The 16,646-nt window shown below is 47.6% G+C and overlaps 8 protein-coding genes across 8 annotated transcripts; 3 read left to right on the top strand and 5 right to left on the bottom strand.

Moving 5' to 3' along the window:
* Positions 1-682: 682 nt before the first annotated feature.
* Positions 683-1,989, top strand: FPSE_02427 (uncharacterized protein; the record flags this gene model as incomplete). Its single annotated transcript, XM_009255546.1, has 3 exons — positions 683-893; positions 943-1,211; positions 1,264-1,989. 3 exons carry the CDS (start codon positions 683-685, stop codon positions 1,987-1,989), a joined length of 1,206 nt encoding a protein of 401 aa, XP_009253821.1.
* A 2,714-nt stretch (positions 1,990-4,703) lies between these two features.
* Positions 4,704-5,463, bottom strand: FPSE_02428 (uncharacterized protein; the record flags this gene model as incomplete). Its single annotated transcript, XM_009255547.1, has 2 exons — positions 4,704-5,224; positions 5,295-5,463. 2 exons carry the CDS (start codon positions 5,461-5,463, stop codon positions 4,704-4,706), a joined length of 690 nt encoding a protein of 229 aa, XP_009253822.1.
* A 1,049-nt stretch (positions 5,464-6,512) lies between these two features.
* On the bottom strand, positions 6,513-8,892 carry FPSE_02429 (uncharacterized protein; the record flags this gene model as incomplete). Its single annotated transcript, XM_009255548.1, has 7 exons — positions 6,513-6,599; positions 6,663-6,920; positions 7,248-7,994; positions 8,044-8,075; positions 8,126-8,718; positions 8,770-8,827; positions 8,874-8,892. 7 exons carry the CDS (start codon positions 8,890-8,892, stop codon positions 6,513-6,515), a joined length of 1,794 nt encoding a protein of 597 aa, XP_009253823.1.
* Positions 8,893-9,170: 278 nt separating this feature from the next.
* FPSE_02430 (uncharacterized protein) lies at positions 9,171-10,216 on the top strand (the record flags this gene model as incomplete). The annotated part of the gene is made up of 2 exons (XM_009255549.1): positions 9,171-10,057; positions 10,105-10,216. 2 exons carry the CDS (start codon positions 9,171-9,173, stop codon positions 10,214-10,216), a joined length of 999 nt encoding a protein of 332 aa, XP_009253824.1.
* Positions 10,217-10,643: 427 nt separating this feature from the next.
* On the bottom strand, positions 10,644-11,670 carry FPSE_02431 (uncharacterized protein; the record flags this gene model as incomplete). Its single annotated transcript, XM_009255550.1, has 3 exons — positions 10,644-10,751; positions 10,800-11,171; positions 11,218-11,670. 3 exons carry the CDS (start codon positions 11,668-11,670, stop codon positions 10,644-10,646), a joined length of 933 nt encoding a protein of 310 aa, XP_009253825.1.
* A 1,893-nt stretch (positions 11,671-13,563) lies between these two features.
* FPSE_02432 (uncharacterized protein) lies at positions 13,564-13,877 on the bottom strand (the record flags this gene model as incomplete). The annotated part of the gene is made up of 2 exons (XM_009255551.1): positions 13,564-13,730; positions 13,778-13,877. 2 exons carry the CDS (start codon positions 13,875-13,877, stop codon positions 13,564-13,566), a joined length of 267 nt encoding a protein of 88 aa, XP_009253826.1.
* Positions 13,878-14,408: 531 nt separating this feature from the next.
* FPSE_02433 (uncharacterized protein) lies at positions 14,409-15,461 on the top strand (the record flags this gene model as incomplete). The annotated part of the gene is made up of 1 exon (XM_009255552.1): positions 14,409-15,461. The coding sequence occupies one exon, from the start codon at positions 14,409-14,411 to the stop codon at positions 15,459-15,461; it is 1,053 nt and encodes a 350-aa protein (XP_009253827.1).
* Positions 15,462-15,897: 436 nt separating this feature from the next.
* Positions 15,898-16,373, bottom strand: FPSE_02434 (uncharacterized protein; the record flags this gene model as incomplete). The annotated part of the gene is made up of 4 exons (XM_009255553.1): positions 15,898-16,041; positions 16,090-16,125; positions 16,176-16,278; positions 16,330-16,373. 4 exons carry the CDS (start codon positions 16,371-16,373, stop codon positions 15,898-15,900), a joined length of 327 nt encoding a protein of 108 aa, XP_009253828.1.
* Between the last annotated feature and the right edge of the window lie 273 nt (positions 16,374-16,646).

Raw genomic sequence — 16,646 nt, 5'->3', positions numbered from 1 at the left:
GAAAAAGGGAGTTTGAAAACCCATGTGGCATGATGTTAGTATCACCTGCGAAGTGGCTGAAGCCGTGAGATCCGGGCTGTTACATGCAATCCCTGTGCTTCCTGCAAAACAGTCGTGGACCAACAACTAAGAACCAACATATGACTCAATTCGCAGCCACGGGTCTAGTGAACAATATGAGGTATAAAGAGTAAGCTGCATCTCCCTTCCTGTGTCTGTATGTCTCACCAACGAAGCCAACCTCTGCTCTTTGATCAAGACGTCATTGAGTGATTGGATACGTAGGCTTAGTCATTCTGAGGCGGCTTACTTACCGCTATTCCGCCTCGTCATGAGAGTGGAAGAGGAAGAAGCTGTGTAAATCAATCTAGCTCGATCTAGATACTATGGCTTAACCGAGCACTCTCTACCCAGTGAAAAGCTTTGCTTCCCCTGCAATACCCCGCCCTAAGAGGGGCCTCATCATCTAGATCCGACCTTCGGCCAGTTTTTCCTTGAGTCACTATGTCACACCAAGTTCCTGACTAAGGGTAGGTAGTTTTTTTCCATCTCTCAAGCGGTACATAAGTCCAAGCTAGCCGCCTCTCTCTCACCTCCACAACACACAAACACGTTACCCGAACAGAACAGATCAGAACACATAGCACATACCCTGCATCGACTGAATGCCAAGGCAGACACAATGCAGACAGCCAACAACCCCATCTCCCACCACACCAGCCACACCATGGGCGAAGGTGCTGCTAGTAGCAACAGCGGCGACAATAGCTGCGGAGCGAATAGCGTGGGTCACCATACTAGCCACACCATGGGCCAGGGCGCCAGCAGCAGCAGCTCTGGTGCCAATGGGGGAGGTGGGGTTGCTGAGGCTCAGAGAGTCAACGATGGCATCAGTAAGACAACCCAATGCCTCTATCTACATCATCTAACTAACACCCACAGCCCTGGGAGCCTCCCTAACAGACGTCGAGACCGACAACAACGACAACGATAACGAATCCGACGATGCAAGCTCCCTTGGCGACAGCCTTGCCAGTCTCGATGGCACAGCTGGCTCTGTAGCTACCTCCATGCGAAGCTCTGGCAGTCTCTCCGACTTCAAGATCATCGACACCACCCTGCGTGAGGGCGAGCAGTTTGCCACTGCCTACTTCACCACCGAGACCAAGATGAAGATTGCAAAGGCCCTCGACGACATTGGTGTTGAATACGTACGTACACCCAACACCCACACATAACTAAACTCTCAGCTAACACACCCAGCTCGAATTGACGTCACCTGCTTCCTCCCCACAGTCCAAGGCCGATGCCCAAGCCATTTGCAAGATGGGTCTCAAGGCAAAGGTCCTGGTCCACATCCGATGCAACATGGACGACGCTCGCATCGCCGTTGAAACAGGCGTCGACGGCATCAACATGTGCATCGGTACTTCGGCCCAGCTCATGAAGCACTCCCACGGCAAGGACCTCGACTGGATCGCCGCCAAGGCCAAGGAAGTCATCGAGTTCACCCAAGCTCACGGCCTCGAGGTCCGCTTCTCGGGCGAAGATTCGTTCCGCTCCGACTTTAGCGAGATCCTCAAGCTGTACTCCCTCATGGACCGTCTCGGTGCTCACCGCGTGGGAATCGCCGACACCGTTGGAGGCGCCTCCTGGCGCGAGGTCTATGACAAGGTCTCTACGCTGCGACAGATGATTGGATGTGATATCGAGACTCACTTCCACAACGACACTGGCTGCGCCACTTCCAATGCTTACACCGCTCTCGAAGCTGGCGCCACCCACATCGACACTACCGTCCTGGGCATTGGTGAGCGAAACGGCATCACTCCTCTGGGCAAGCTGTTCCAGTGCATGCTCGGCTTTGGGCACGAGTATGTTGCCACCAAGTACCGTCTCGACAAGCTTCCTGCTCTTGAGAAGCTCGTCGCTGAGGCTGTTGATATTGAGATCCCCTGGGATACTCCTGACCTCTCGGTGTTTTTGTAAACACCTTTTTAGAAAAGGCCTGTGACAAGGCTTATGGAGAGGCATGATTCTCCAGGAATTTTACTTTCAACCAGCTCAGTTTTAGGACACATTTTACCGTAGAAGATATGTGTCTGACAGTCATTACCGCTCTTAGGGTACGCATTTAGTAACATTAATGCAAGTACTCTTTCAACAGCACCACTTAAATTGTTCATGTGAATTGCCTGCGTTATGATTCTATGTTCTTGGGGCGTCGTACCATGCTTGTGACGGTTGTTTTTTGGGCCTTGACATGGTACCGGAGCGCAATAAATGTAAGGAATGATTGATTTGGCACAGCTTCCAGTTCATACAAAACCAATCGTTGGTTCATCAAAACAGAAACAAATGAAAGGAGAAACAATAAAGGAAAACTACCTACTGTGTGAATCAGTCTTAGTCCTTGGGCAAACGTTTGGTAAAATAAGAATGCCTTTTCCCATAGAAAATCCACCCACCCGACACCGGAGTCCATTCCTTTCTCTTGGTCTTTTTCAACTCACTCTTCCTGTTACGGAAACATAGTTTTCCATCTCGTTTCTTTACATCAACTTCAATCGGCTGTGGCTTAGGTACCTTGCGGGTAGACAGCGCTAAATTGTCCCGCTGTGGGACAGTCAGATGATCCGCTGACGTTGACATTGCAGCGCCCACTTTTGGAATCCTTGTACTGAATTATGACTTTACCAACAACACACGGCTTGACATGGGTGTTGGATAAAACGCGCGGTTATCATTACTTTTTACCTGTTTTGTAACCTTCATCCTTATTTTTACAAGCCACAACTTGACGTCCCTTGTCGATTACAAACTCGCGATGGACTCTGAAAAGTGCACAACATGCAGAGGCGAAAAGGTCATAAGGGGTATCGTCTGTCCTACATGCGGCGGTCGAGGCTAGAATAGTCATGCCCAGGAAGATTGTAGAGATGGATGTATGTTATTTTCTCGCCCTCTCACCCACTCGATGGGATCTGACGCACCACAGATACCCGGGAACTCGGTGTCTAGGGAGTACTATCTACTACTACCTATTGAGCTATCGTCGTCCTCAGCGGGTCTTGTACCACAGACACTTCTGTCAATTCTCTCGCATATCTTTGCCTGTACCGACCTTTGAACCATCCAGCATGCCATAGGCATATATGATCTGCCATATCAAGCAGTATGCCGACACCTCCCCAATTTGCTGGCGGCAAGTCCAGAAAACACCATCCACCGAGCCAAAGGAAATCCAGCTGCGCTTGCACGACATCAACATCGAACCCTGCGTCGTTGCTGGGCACATATTCGTACAAGATGGCATGATACTCTTCAGTCGGCCAAAAATTACGGATTTCGTTACCCGACCTCACCTCGAGAGGACGTAGACGTGCTGGCACCGCACGAAGCTCCTTACCGCTTATCCATGTCCAACCATAGCATTCTCTCAAACGAGGCGCGGTATTGTATTCTACTGCGCCCGGCATATTTCGATACAGTTGTCGGCTGCGACCCTCGTCGGAGAAGGCGTAGAGATTAGAGGCTGCCTCGCGGAATCTTGTCGGGTTTGGACGCAACCAGATAGGGTCGGATGAATTGTTGATCACGTATCACATCTTGGCGAGGAGCGACGCATTTTGGCATTCCCGTTGGACCGCCCAGTATTTTGTCCCTTCGGGTGGTTTGTTTTCCCAAAACTTGATCATTAGCGACATTGGATGCATTAGACAATATGTCTTACCACTTTGAGCGCGTATGTTTGACCGCCGATGTTGACTTTCCAGACGATACCGTCTTCCCCGTATCCGAGTAGTTCGATAAAGTCTACTCTTTCGTGACGTGTAAAACGCCCCAGTAGAGGCCGCTTGAAATCTTGCCAGGCACAAGCGGCCGCAGTATCGCTCATTGGTTTCTCATCGAGGAATGGCTTCTCCTTCACGGCCTGACACCGCCTAACAAATTCCTCTAGAATGGGGCTCGGCTTTGGAGGTTGCCACCGGGCGCGTCCAGATTGGGACATGGTGCAAACGAGATGCTTGAGAGTGCCTGGTGTGGCATCCGCTGGCAGGGATGAAGTGTCATTTCGGTAGAATATAGGCCCGTTGGCCTATTTCCCACCTTTCCAATCGAGCTGACTGAAGTGACCACGAATTTGTGGTCAAGCCTGACTTGTGACATACCACAAACCTGTGGTCAACCACACTTTTGTGGTTTGCTTCCAACAGCGCACAACAACAACAATAGCCTGACGGTATACAAGGAGGCGGCCATGGATCTCCTGCAGCAACAAGGTATTAGGGTAACCCTCAATATTAACATCTATGTACGTACTTCGGTAAAGGATCCTGGACTGCCATACGTTACCTGGTTTCCATGTGTCGAATACATCAGTCCATACCCCTGTAAAGAAAACCCCCAGAGTCATTGCCACCATTATGTCGCAACAGGGGAGCTTCGATAAAGTGCTTTGTACTGATGTCTACTACCACACTGCCATTTGACAATACAGAGAGGCTTCAGATACATGTCATTGGAACTCACCGGTCCCACTATGTTATCAAAAGAGAAAGTGTGTTGATTGTCGCATATAAGAAGAATTAACAATGATCCTTTTGAGACTAACTATTCTGATGCACTATTCCTATATACTAGAGACAGGGTAGTATATACAGAGAACAAACTCATCTACCGTCATCGCTACCACCAATAACTCAGAGGCGATAATCGGTTCTGATGATCTCGTAGTTAATACGGTCGTTTGTGGAGCAAGTCTCACCTCCTTTGGAAGACGCCCTCCATTGACCATTGAATTTTTGCGCCCTCTGCTGCGTCCAGTCCGCGTCGTTCCGCACGTCCTGAGTGCCAACGTGCGTAACATCACCACTAGTAACCCTCGCCCTGTAGAGAGCGTTGGCTCCACTGTTTGAGCCGGCGAGGACGAGGTTCTTCCAGCCGGATCCGACAGGCCAACTGCCACCGGAGTGACCACGAGCCCAGCCGTACATGGCCTTTACACCGCCAGAGAAGGGTCCGTTAGGTCCTGCGTGGTTCTGCCTTTTGTGGTCACGGCAATAATCAGAGATCGCGTCGTTCTGGAAGTTGCTGTTGGTGCCTGGGCGGGCAGTTTGACGCTTGCTAACACCTTGTCCGTCGTTGGCCTCAATGAAGTCACGGGCAACCCAAACAACGACGTGATCTCCATCGTCGCGCTTTAGCATGGAGTGCTTGTACACTGTTGGTCGTGGTAGTTGATTAGTATCACTTCACAGAACAACGATGAGGGGTAATCAAGAATTGCGTACTCTCAGTAACGTTGACACCATGGATATCGGCGAGCTCAAGGTCTCGAGCATCGAGGAGGTCATCGCGCTTGAACAGCACGAGGTTGTCACCCGAATTGTCAATGTCCGCAACAGGGACAGCAACAGTGGAAGTAGCCAGCAGACTGGGGAGAATGTATTTGAAGAGCATCTTGATGGTCAGAGGGTAGCTTGGATTATTTGTAGAGAAGCGATGAGTGATGAGGTTTATTGAGTAAGTCTGTTGTGGAGACAATATTCGTCCATGAATGTGGTCGGATGGATGTCAATTTATGTCCGTTTCTCTCTCCCCTTAGCATCGTGTTTATCCTATATCGAACGTTGCCAACTAATCACATTTAGTATTGCCTTCAGCAATTGCTACCTGCTAATGTTCTCGTATAATCTCTTTATCCCGCGGCAATGTTCATGCAATCCTTCATTGTCCCCTTTGATACAAGCATGTAACTCTGAAAAACAATTTCCGGTCCTGGTATAAATGAATTAGCCTCATTCCTTGTTCGCCAATCTGATGATAGAACATGTCGGCGTATGCCATTTTCGTAAAGGAGTACACCATACTGTGGCAAGTTCACGCCGTCTCAACCATTCTGCCTTCTTCATCCAGCAATCACCGAAGCCACATTTAATGAAAATACGACAGTAATGTTCAATAAGGATAGAAAGACTTTAGCCACTACGCACATACCCGTCTATGGCCATTGGAAATCGCAGCTAATAGGTAGTGCGGCTGAACTAAAGCCTGCCTCCTCTTAGGTTGGGGGCCATGCATTGCAGCTGTACCTGGAGTTTCCGGCCCGCTCTATCCATTTTGCCATGGCTTGGCACATCTAACTTCGCCTGTTATTCGCTCTCTGTAACAATACTCGGATAGTAGGAATCCGTTTGCATATGGAAAAGCCTATAGTGGAAATAATGAGGAATGGCCAACTGGACGGGTTGCCGTCTAAACTGATCACCATAAGCGAGGGCTGTGCCGTAACAATACGATTTGGCAACCATTTCACAATGGATTGTTCCTGTATAGTCAAACTTGCATTATTCTGCTTATGATCTGACAGAGTGACGGACGGTGCTAGTAGGAAGATTTTAGAAGTCACTCGGAACCAGGAATGACAATGATCTGAAAGACTACAATACACTTTTAACAACATTTTGCAAATTAAATGGAAGTTCTTCCTTGTTATCTTATACAATTGCTTATACAGGCCCAACTGTGTCCATCAGCCACATATCAAGGTCGATTTCATTGATATTCGGGTCCTGGAACTGATTGTCGATGAATGTCTAAATCGTTACATTAGTCCCAGTCATAATGTCAGAATCATCAAGAAGTAGAACTCAACATACCCAATCAATATTGTCCATCATGTCCAGGTCGTTCATCTGATATAGCGGATCGTTGGCCAGGCTACCGGATGACTCTGCATCTAAAGTCTGCCACGGTTCGGAATCTGTTGGTGGAGACCATGCACTCAGAAAATCGTCCACACGCTCCATTGTAGAGCTCAAGGCGTGAGCGACAGTACGTGCTTCCGAGCTCATCTCCTTAGCACCGACCCAAATCTTGTGAGTATTTCCAATAATTACCAAATACTTCTGTACTTCCTGACAAGCAGTTAGGTTAAGTGGAGAATATTCATCCTGTCGGATAGTCACTGTAAGATCTAAGCAGATCACCATGGCGGCCAAAGTAAAGTCACTCAGTGTCAAGCTTGTGATCATCCACTTCAAATCATGAAGCTGACCACCTACCTGAGTAACCCGGTCCATCTCTACCTGTCTTTCCAACAGTCTCCCAGCCGCTTCAAGGCAAGCATTTCTCGAAAACTCAGAACGACTGTCATGTCGATGCATTAAATGCTGTCGATGAAGAACAATGATACTCTTCAAGTGTAAAAGCTCGAGCGTTGTTCTTGTCAAGATCACACTCACCTCTTCTGTGAGGAAGTTTGTAAGAGGCTTGTACTTGAAATGTTCAGGGATATTCGCATAAGCCTGGCGCACCTCCACATCAAGAGTAACCGTAGTTTCGGGTGATGGCGGAGTGGGAGATCGTGTATGCTTGACAACTTCCTTGAATTTAGCCATAACCGACGCCTTCACAATAGAATAAAGAATTGTGGTGTTCTCAGACAGTGGTCTTGATGGCGGTAGCTCTTTGATATCCGGATGCAACTGGTTCTGGTCCAGGTTTCTGGGGAGCTCTGTATCGCAAGAGTCTGACGGTACCATACTAGGAAGACCTAGTTGGAATGACATGAGTGCATCAAGCTGAAATATGCAAACCCAAACTCTGCGTCTCATCTCGCTATCGAATGCAGAGATAGTTGAGTTTGGTACCTTGGACGAGTCACGGTGGTAACCTTTACTTATCGCAAGCTGTACCACTCTTCCCATGAGGAACCAAAGATTGGTATCAGATGCTTTTGATCGAAGCCAGCAGCCGACGAGGTGCAAGAGCATGGCTTCAACGGCATGTTCGTTGGATGAGACATAATTGCCGAGAAGAAGACGTTGCTGGGTCTTGATGGATAAATCTTTGCTAGATGGAAGTGGGACAGGCGAGTTGAGGACCATGCCCGAGGCTTCGTATACGCCTGTTGATAAACTTAGGAGCGCGAAGAGCAGAGCAGTCCATGTGTTGGAAGTGTGTCTCGGTGAATTCCAGAACCTTTCGTACTGTGCATAGTTAGCAATGGTCTATATTCACCGCTGCGAGGTCACATACCTCGCGTTGAAACTTGACAGGATGCAAGATCGCTGATATGAAACTGTTAGTAGTGGTCATCCCAAAGAAGAACTTGACCTACGCATCATGGTATAGTGCCATCTGAAGAACATAGATACCAGGGTATCACAGACCTGTCTTGGAGGCAAGGCCGCCAGAATACTGTCATCAGTTGTTCCTTTGGTAGAGCCAAAATCCAAGTCTGGACTCATCCTCCCAAGTTGTTCGGGACTGACACCAGATGAATTGCTGGGTGAGGTCTGCTCTTTCTCTTGAGGGCTCTCACTAGGAAGTTCCTCTCGAATAGCCTTGATGTTTTCCAGGATAGAAGACCAATGGCTCGAGTCGAGATGGCCTGCTGGTCCTTGGGGTACGGCGTTGCTGTTATGTTTGGCTTCGCTACCGCCTCTAGACTCGATAGAGCCGGGGGTAAAGAGAGAAGCACCACCATCTGCACCCCTCGGCCCCTCATCAGAGATACTGAGCGACGCCATGGGATCTCGTTGTTGAGCCACGATGGTCAGTAACCCTTCCAAATGCTTGAGCCGTTCAGTAATTGAAGTGCCTTTCTCCACGCGTCGCTCATTCCTGTCGGCATTGGAGGCATAGTGACATATCGACTGCTTATTTCTTCGGATACACGAGTCACAGGGTAAGTTTCTGTTGCATTTCAACCTAGTCTAATCAGCAATGTTTCACTCTGTCAAAATCCACGATGAAACGTACTTTCGCGTTCGACAGGGCTCGCAAGACTTGGGAGGTCGATTGCGTTTCTCAACTTTGGCTATGATAGTCAGTATCCTCATCATATCCTTGGTTTCAGGGCTTACTAGTACCTGTTCCAGACATATTTCCTTTCTTTGGATGGAGGTAAGAGAGATTATGCGTAGAATGGGAGGGAGATAAGCAAGATCCGCGACGGACTAAGAATGTGGATTTAATACCCCCGCTGACAGATGATTGGCTGTTGGTGTCAGCGGCGTTATTAAATCCGCTCCTAGACATGGAGATTTCGGAACAGAAATGATATATATAAACAGCAAGACTATGTTGTCAAATATGCTTCAATACAATATCATCAGTCCAATATCTCCTACTATACTTTACCACTGTCAACATTATCAATCATGGTCATGTCAGTCATCTCAGGCGTCTACGGCATCAGTTCCACCCTTTACTCCAACCTATTCATCACTCTTCCATACCCTGAAACAAAACATGATCTATCCGACAAAGTCATGATAGTGTCTGGATCCAACACAGGATTGGGCTTTGAAGCCAGTCAACATCTTCTTCGTCTTGGTTTGGGCAAGCTTATCATGGCTGTTCGCAACCTCGACAAAGGTGAAGAAGCCCGTCGGGAGTTATTGAAGTTGACAAAACGAGAGCCTGAGTCAATCGAAGTCTGGTTCCTCGACATGGCCAACTATGAATCCGTCAAGTCATTCGCCATGAGAGCAAACGCCTTGCCTGGACTTGATGTTGTGCTTGCCAATGCTGGTCTTGCAACTTCTGACGAGTTTACCACTGTTGAGGATAACGAACGTACCATCACCGTCAACGTCATCTCAACTTTCCTCCTCTTCTTTCTCTTACTTCCAAAACTTCGCAAGTCGTCTTTTCCGGGCAAATTCATCATCCCCAACTCAGCCACGCACTACTGGGCTCCCACCAAAGAACTTATCCCTGACGAAAAGGCCGGGCCCATATTTTCACGCCTCAATGATCCAGCCAAGTCCAACATGGCAGCAAGATACTACGTCTCCAAGCTCATGGTTCTTTATCTCACACGAGAGATCGCCTCTGGTCTTGAAACCTCTGAGAAGAACAGTGTGATTATTAACACCCCGAACCCCAGCTACTGCAAGTCTGGCTTGATGCGGGAAAAGGAAGATACTGCACCTCCAGACTTTTTGGCTCGGAGTGGAGAGATGGGTAGTCGTGCTCTTGTCGCTGGTGTTCTTGCTGGTCCTGAGAGCAATGGGAAGTACATGAACAACTGTCAGATTCATGAGTAAGTCAACTGGTCAGAATTTGTGTGCTGAAGCTAATTGACTATAGACCTGCCTGCCATGTCACTAACAAGATGGGTGCCAAGATCCAGGCTGCATTGTACAAGGAGCTACTGGGAAAATTGGAAGGTATTGCGCCTGGTGTTACCAAGACTCTGTAACTGGGATCAGTCTGGCCGTTTGTTGTTTGTTGTCTATTACCATTAGATTTTATGTTTCTTTTGTTCTCTATCGCCATTATTGTAGCTGCCCTGTTGGTATTATATAATCGATTAACATATCTCATCTGAAGACTGACGTATCGTCTTGTTGCGTCATGAACGATCACACGTGTGGTTAACTACTGGATTCACGGCACTAAATGTTTATAATAGTTCGATTTTCATGGATCAGGTAAGTTTTCTAATGCTTCAAGATGTCAATGACGACGAAATTGTACGTAGTTGTAGTATTTATATACGATATTGGTAACTATGGTTCATAGAAAGTCAATATACAGAATAGTATGTTCCAGAATTCCGAGCATCAAATGTATTGCTCCGGATTGTTCGCTTTTAGTAGATGATTTACTATTGTTGATGTCAGTAGTCAGATAGTAGCTAGGATCGGATTATATCTTACAGCAAGACCGAAGAACTTGATGTCCTCATCAGGGAAGTGGTCAACAGCGTGAGTAACACCGGTACCCAAGAAGGTCTAAAAACAGTCAGCAATGATTCATCTTTCACAATTCACTTCACATACCTCAAGCTTGTCACCAAAGACCTCTCGCTTGTAGGGGCTGCGAGGGAAGTTGTTGGTAGTAGACTTGGGGGTAGCAGAGTAGCCAAAGACGCCAGTCCACTGCTTGATGGTTTCGTAGTAGTTCTGGACGTTGAGAGTGGGGTCGGCAGTTCCGTGGTAGATCTGCATCTTGGGGCGAGCGCCGTTGTAGCCAGGGTACATGTTCTTGACAACGTTAGCCCACTGCTGCTGAGTGTAGCGGGACTTGCCCTGAGAACAGGTAGAGTTCCAGGCAGCGGCTTGGTTAGCCTGGCTCATGAAGCAGCCAGCGGGGACACCAGCGTAGACAATAGCAGCGGCGAAGATGTCGGGGTATGTAGCGGCCATGACGTTCTGATCTTGTTAGCTCATATCTTATAGTTGTACTTCAATTACTCACAGTCATCATAGCACCGGAAGAGTCACCAGTGACAAAGACTCTCTTGGAGTCACCACTGTAGTTCTTGAGAACATGCTTGACCATGTTGGCAACAGAGGTGCTGCAACCACCACCCTCGTGGGTCAAGGTCATCTTGGAGGAAACATCCCAGCAGTTACCAGGGGTGTAAGGAGTCTGAGGGTAGATGACGATGAAGCCGTACTTCTCAGCATTGGAAGCCCACTTGTTGCTCTGGTAGTAAGCCTGAGCGGTACCGGTGCAGTAGTGAAGACCAACAACCACAGCAGGGTTCGACTTCAGGTTCTTGGGAACGTAAAGGAACATGCGAGTTCCTGTGGGGTTGTTGCCATAGCCGGTGACTTCCTTGAGGGTGGATCGGGGGACGAGTTCAGCGCCGAAGACGGTGCTGATGAGGGTGAAGACCCAGACGCTGAGGATGGATGATAGCTTCATGTTGCAAGCCAGGAATGAAGGTGAGAATGACGTGCCAAGAAGATAAGTAGACAAAAGCGCGACTAGATGGTCTTATTTATTCTAGAATCCATAGTCTATGGGACGAACCGAGCAAAGACATGGGTCTTGTCTGTCGGGTGACTTTGCTCCAAGAAGTGCGGACCTGTATCCTCCGCTGCCGTGCTTCCCACGGCACTCAAAGTCTGAAACTGGGCATAGATCTAAGTCCCTGTCTCTGGATTCCGGGGCAGGCATGTCCATCCCCACACAATTCTATGAGTTATTGTTGCAGCATCGGTGTAAGGGTACCAATCCGGCTATTTTGTCATATGCCGGGGGGTACTTTTGGCTGCAGTCCCCGCGAAATAGGATGCAACATGATTTCTTCTTCAAGAACGACCCATCTCCTCATTGGATCAGAGGGTAAAATGGTGATTTTAACCAGGTGTAATAACCGATCGTGGGATGTTTCAGTGGGGATAGAGCGGACTTGAAACCTCGAGCCTTTCCATATTTGGCGTCGAGATGAAAATCCCGGTTAAATTGACGCTGTAAATGTATTCCACCAATAGAAAGAATGTTTATGCCAAGATCCTTAAAACATCCTTTTTATTACCTGGTTTAATTGCCACCATAAACCCGTTTCTGTCTCTCTTCATGAGCCCAAGGAGTCAGGACTCATTTATACTCTTCCATGTAGGCTAGAAGCTTCATCACGTACTACAATGAATCCTCTACGACTGGAAAGCTTATGTCGTCTCTGCGATAGCTATCAGTCATTGTTGAAGTTCTGGACCATTATTTCTAAATTATAGTACCCATGAGGCTGGCCTTAACTGCGCTATGACAAGTAAGCAGTCAGCTGTGCTAGTATCGTCTAAGTGGTGGGTGGTTATTGGCCGGTAGTTTGAGCCCAGAGTTTTGGCCATCTCCCAGTGTCTCGTATGCTCAGTTGAGTCTCGCCATAGATGCCGCAAAACTGAAAGTCATCACCTGATAATAGGGTTTCCATCTTCAATTATACTTTTTCGAGCATTATGACTCCAATGCTCACACGGGAGAAAGTCATCACAGTCCTTTGCGGTAGCCCCTTAGTATCACATACAGTGTCTTCCTTGCCGGTTGTTCCGGTATGTCACTTGGATGCGCTCGATAAAGTCTGCGTTGAGTAACATTTCTACATGTCTGTAGTCATGGATCAGCTGCAGAAAATGGCACCATGTCTTTGGGTAGACGGTACCGGATGAGCACTTCGTAATATCTTACCATATTTTATTATTTGAATTCGTTGATTTTATGTCGTCTGCAAGCTTCACCACAGCCAGAATGTCTTCTCGAAGTCAGGTGTAGTAATTAACGTTATTCTGAATGAGGCGTCCTCAGTCATTATAAGAGGACAGAGTCAATGTCTATCCACCTTAGCAAGAACCACCCGACTGGTTTTGAATGTTGTGGGATAATAGCACTTCCTTGTTATTCGTTGGTGTATCCAGACTGAGTGAATTGTTTATTCTTATGAGGCAATTTACCACTGTGTAGCCACTGTTGGGCCTTAAAAGAGAAGAGGCAAAGGAACCAATGCAGCGCTCGAGTCATCTTCAAAGAACTCACATCAAACTGGATCGTATTCTTTATTTTCTATCAATACTTATCGATCACCTAGACCTGCGTCAACATGGACACATCCTTCGTATTTACCATACTGTAACCTCAACGTGTCGATTCATACCATTGATGCCGGTGCATCCATGGCCCATGTCATCTAGAACCACCCACGACCATGGAATGCATCAACCAGCTGAAGCCACCCTCCAGATCGATGCTCTTTTGGAAGAGGATAGAATCTTTGCTCTCGTGTCAACTGATATAGCGGAAACTCTCATGGTCGCAAGATCATCTATCTGTGCAGATAATGTTTCGGTAATCGCAATGATGATCGACACTCTCAATGTCCCCCACAAAAGATCGTCGGTTCTTTCTATTGACATCAAAGGCGAAGACCTCGCGAGACGGGGCATAATTGCTATTATTTTCATGGATGGTTATAGTAACGATTGTTTCTATGATCTAGTCGTTTCCGTTTTTGAACATTGATGATTTGACTTACTGAATATAATGACTCCATCTTTGAGTACGTCTTTGAGAATAGCAAATTCGTGAAGAGTTTCTTTGCAGTTATTAATGAGCACGACGTGCTGCATGCGCATTTTGGAATCTGCCAAAGTTCTCTGTCATGAGTGGCCTAGTGAACGAATCTAGATCATTTCGGCGAATAATTTGCGTGCAAGATATACCAACAACTGTTTCATGAACAAAACGATAGCCCCTCCCATTGATGGCAGTAGATAGTTAACAACTCATTAACCACGTTCCGAAGCAACTATATATACTCTACTTCAATCCATATTGGCCAACCCGCCAAGCCGGCAGTTCCATCTCCGTGTCTACTATTACACATCGAACCACGGTAATTCTACTCCGAGGTTCCATTTCCCCTTCCAGAAGCCGGGTTTCGTCCCTATTAAGGATTAAAACCCGCCCCGGGATAATTGCCAACAAGCTGATGCGCCACGCGCTAATTCGAGGGAAATTGACAATCCCTGTTTACGATCACACACTACTCGGCGAATTAGTAGCGTTCATCCTTGCGCGGATAGCAATGCTACTTAAGAAGACGCATTTCTCCAACCCAGAAAACCGGAAGGCCTCCTAGCTACCCATCGCGAACTAAACTCAAGATGGCGACCCTTACACGCCTTTTGGTCTTTCTGTCCTATCTCTCAGTTTCTCTCGCTTTGCAATTCCGCGGCGTTGACTGGTCCTCTGCTGCTGTTGAGGAGCAAAAGGGCATTAAATACACCAACAGCGCTGGCACGGCTCAGCCACTGGAACAGATCCTCGCTGCGAATGGCGTCAATTCAGTCCGTCAGCGCGTCTGGGTGAACCCTTCCAATGGCGAATACAACCTCGACTACAACATCAAGCTCGCCAAGCGTGCAAAGGCTGCGGGCATGAGCGTTTACTTGACGCTGCACTTTAGCGACACCTGGGCTGATCCGGGCCACCAGGCAATTCCTCGTGGATGGCCCACTGGTATCGATGATTTGGCGTGGAGACTCTACAACTACACTCTTGATGTCTCCAACGCTTTCCAGGCTGCTGGTGTCCCTCCCGCTCTCATCTCCATCGGTAACGAAATCACCGCCGGTCTCCTCTTTCCCACCGGATCAACAAAGTCATACTACAACATCGGCCGTCTTCTCAACTCTGCTTCCTACGGCATCAAGGATTCCCGTCTTAGCCCGAAGCCCAAGATCATGATCCATCTCGACAAGGGCTGGGACTGGGGTACCCAAGAGTACTTCTACACTCAGGTCCTCAACCAAAAGGGAATCGCGCTCAATGCTTTCGACGCCATGGGTGTTTCTTTCTACCCCTTCTACGGATCAGGCGCTACCTTTTCGGCTCTCGAGACTTCGCTCACCAACATGGCGAACAAATGGGGCAAGCAGATCTTTGTTAGTGAGCTTGACTGGCCGACTTCTTGCCCTTCTCCCGCACAGCCCTTCCCTAGCGATATGAAGAATATCCCTTTCTCTGCTGCTGGTCAGACGCAGTTTATTCAAAAGGTGGCTAGTATTGTTAGCAAGGTCCGAGGTGGAGCGGGATTGTTTTATTGGGAGCCCGCTTGGATGAACAACCAGGCTCTTGGATCGTCTTGTCCTTCCAACACGCTGTTCGCGTGGCCTGGAAAGGCTCTTTCAAGTCTTGCTGTTTTCAAGAGCATTTAAAGGGGTTTCTACCTAACGCTATTTTGTAGCAGCGTTCAAGTACATAGTTTCCTGAATGAACATAAAATATTATTTAAGCATGTGCGACTTTTTTAATTTTGGAAACCAATAATCCGCTTTTCCAGCTGTTTGTCATCGCTTTCAATTATGTGACCTTGTAACCTTGTGACCTTGTTACTTTGTGACCTTGTGGCCTGGTTGAACTCTATTCTGTTGGTCTTGATGCTTTACTCTTTTTGAAGATGTAAATCACCGCCGAATCATCATCCATCATGTCACTTCTCTCAATCCTTGATGACTATTTCCCACATATTCTAGCACGTATTCAACCATCGTGGTAAAAATGACTTTCGTTCAAGGTAATTCGTAGCTTTTACAGCACTGAACCACCAACATTGATATTGGCCTTTTCTCAAATCTAATACTCTGCATTTCTCTAGCAACGGCCACGAACTTCCTTGGGGTTGGCGAAGCAAGTTCCCTTTCCATCAGCACAAGGGAAGCCCTTGGCAGCGACCTCTTTGCAAGCATCCTCCCACTGATCTCCAGCGATCTGAGCTTCGGCGTCTTCTTGGGTGCACTGTGAAAGGTTAGCGACATTCTATTTTATAGAATAGAGTCAACTTACACGACCAGATGGAGTATCATACTTGACACCTCCCCACTAAATGGATGGTCAGTTTTATTCGATACTCTAGCATGCTGCATTCATACCTGGTAGTCTGCGTCGTCGTAGACGGTGCAAGCATTCATGGTCATGCGAAAGTTGTAGCTGTCGCCATTGTGGCAGGCGCAGTTGTTGTGGAGTTTTGCCGTACTGTGAGCTTGTTAATAAGCTTATCGACAGATATGAGGTTGGGGAGCTTACGCGACAGAGAGGAAGAGAACAACACTAAAGACCTTGGCCAACATGATGAATGATGAGATTGAGAAGATTGGGTAGACTAGATAATAACTGAAATATTTCAAGTAGTAACGACAGGTTTGGACAGTAAAAGAGTGACTGGGTGATCAAAAGAGTGTAAGCCAACAAGTGTGTAGTTGATGATGTTAGCAGAGACAGAGGCCGTTATTAAAAGCACCACGTTCTCACTCCATCATCAAAAGACATTTGATTTCCGAACGGCATTACCCGTACTTCCCCTGCTCTGTACTGCAATTTAGCAACACGAAGCGGTATGGAGG

The sequence above is a fragment of the Fusarium pseudograminearum genome, chromosome 3 (assembly GCF_000303195.2).
Source record: "Fusarium pseudograminearum CS3096 chromosome 3, whole genome shotgun sequence".
Taxonomy (NCBI): Eukaryota; Fungi; Ascomycota; class Sordariomycetes; order Hypocreales; family Nectriaceae; genus Fusarium; species Fusarium pseudograminearum.
Note: the sequence above shows the minus strand (reverse complement) of the source record. Positions and strands in the feature narration are given on the sequence as shown.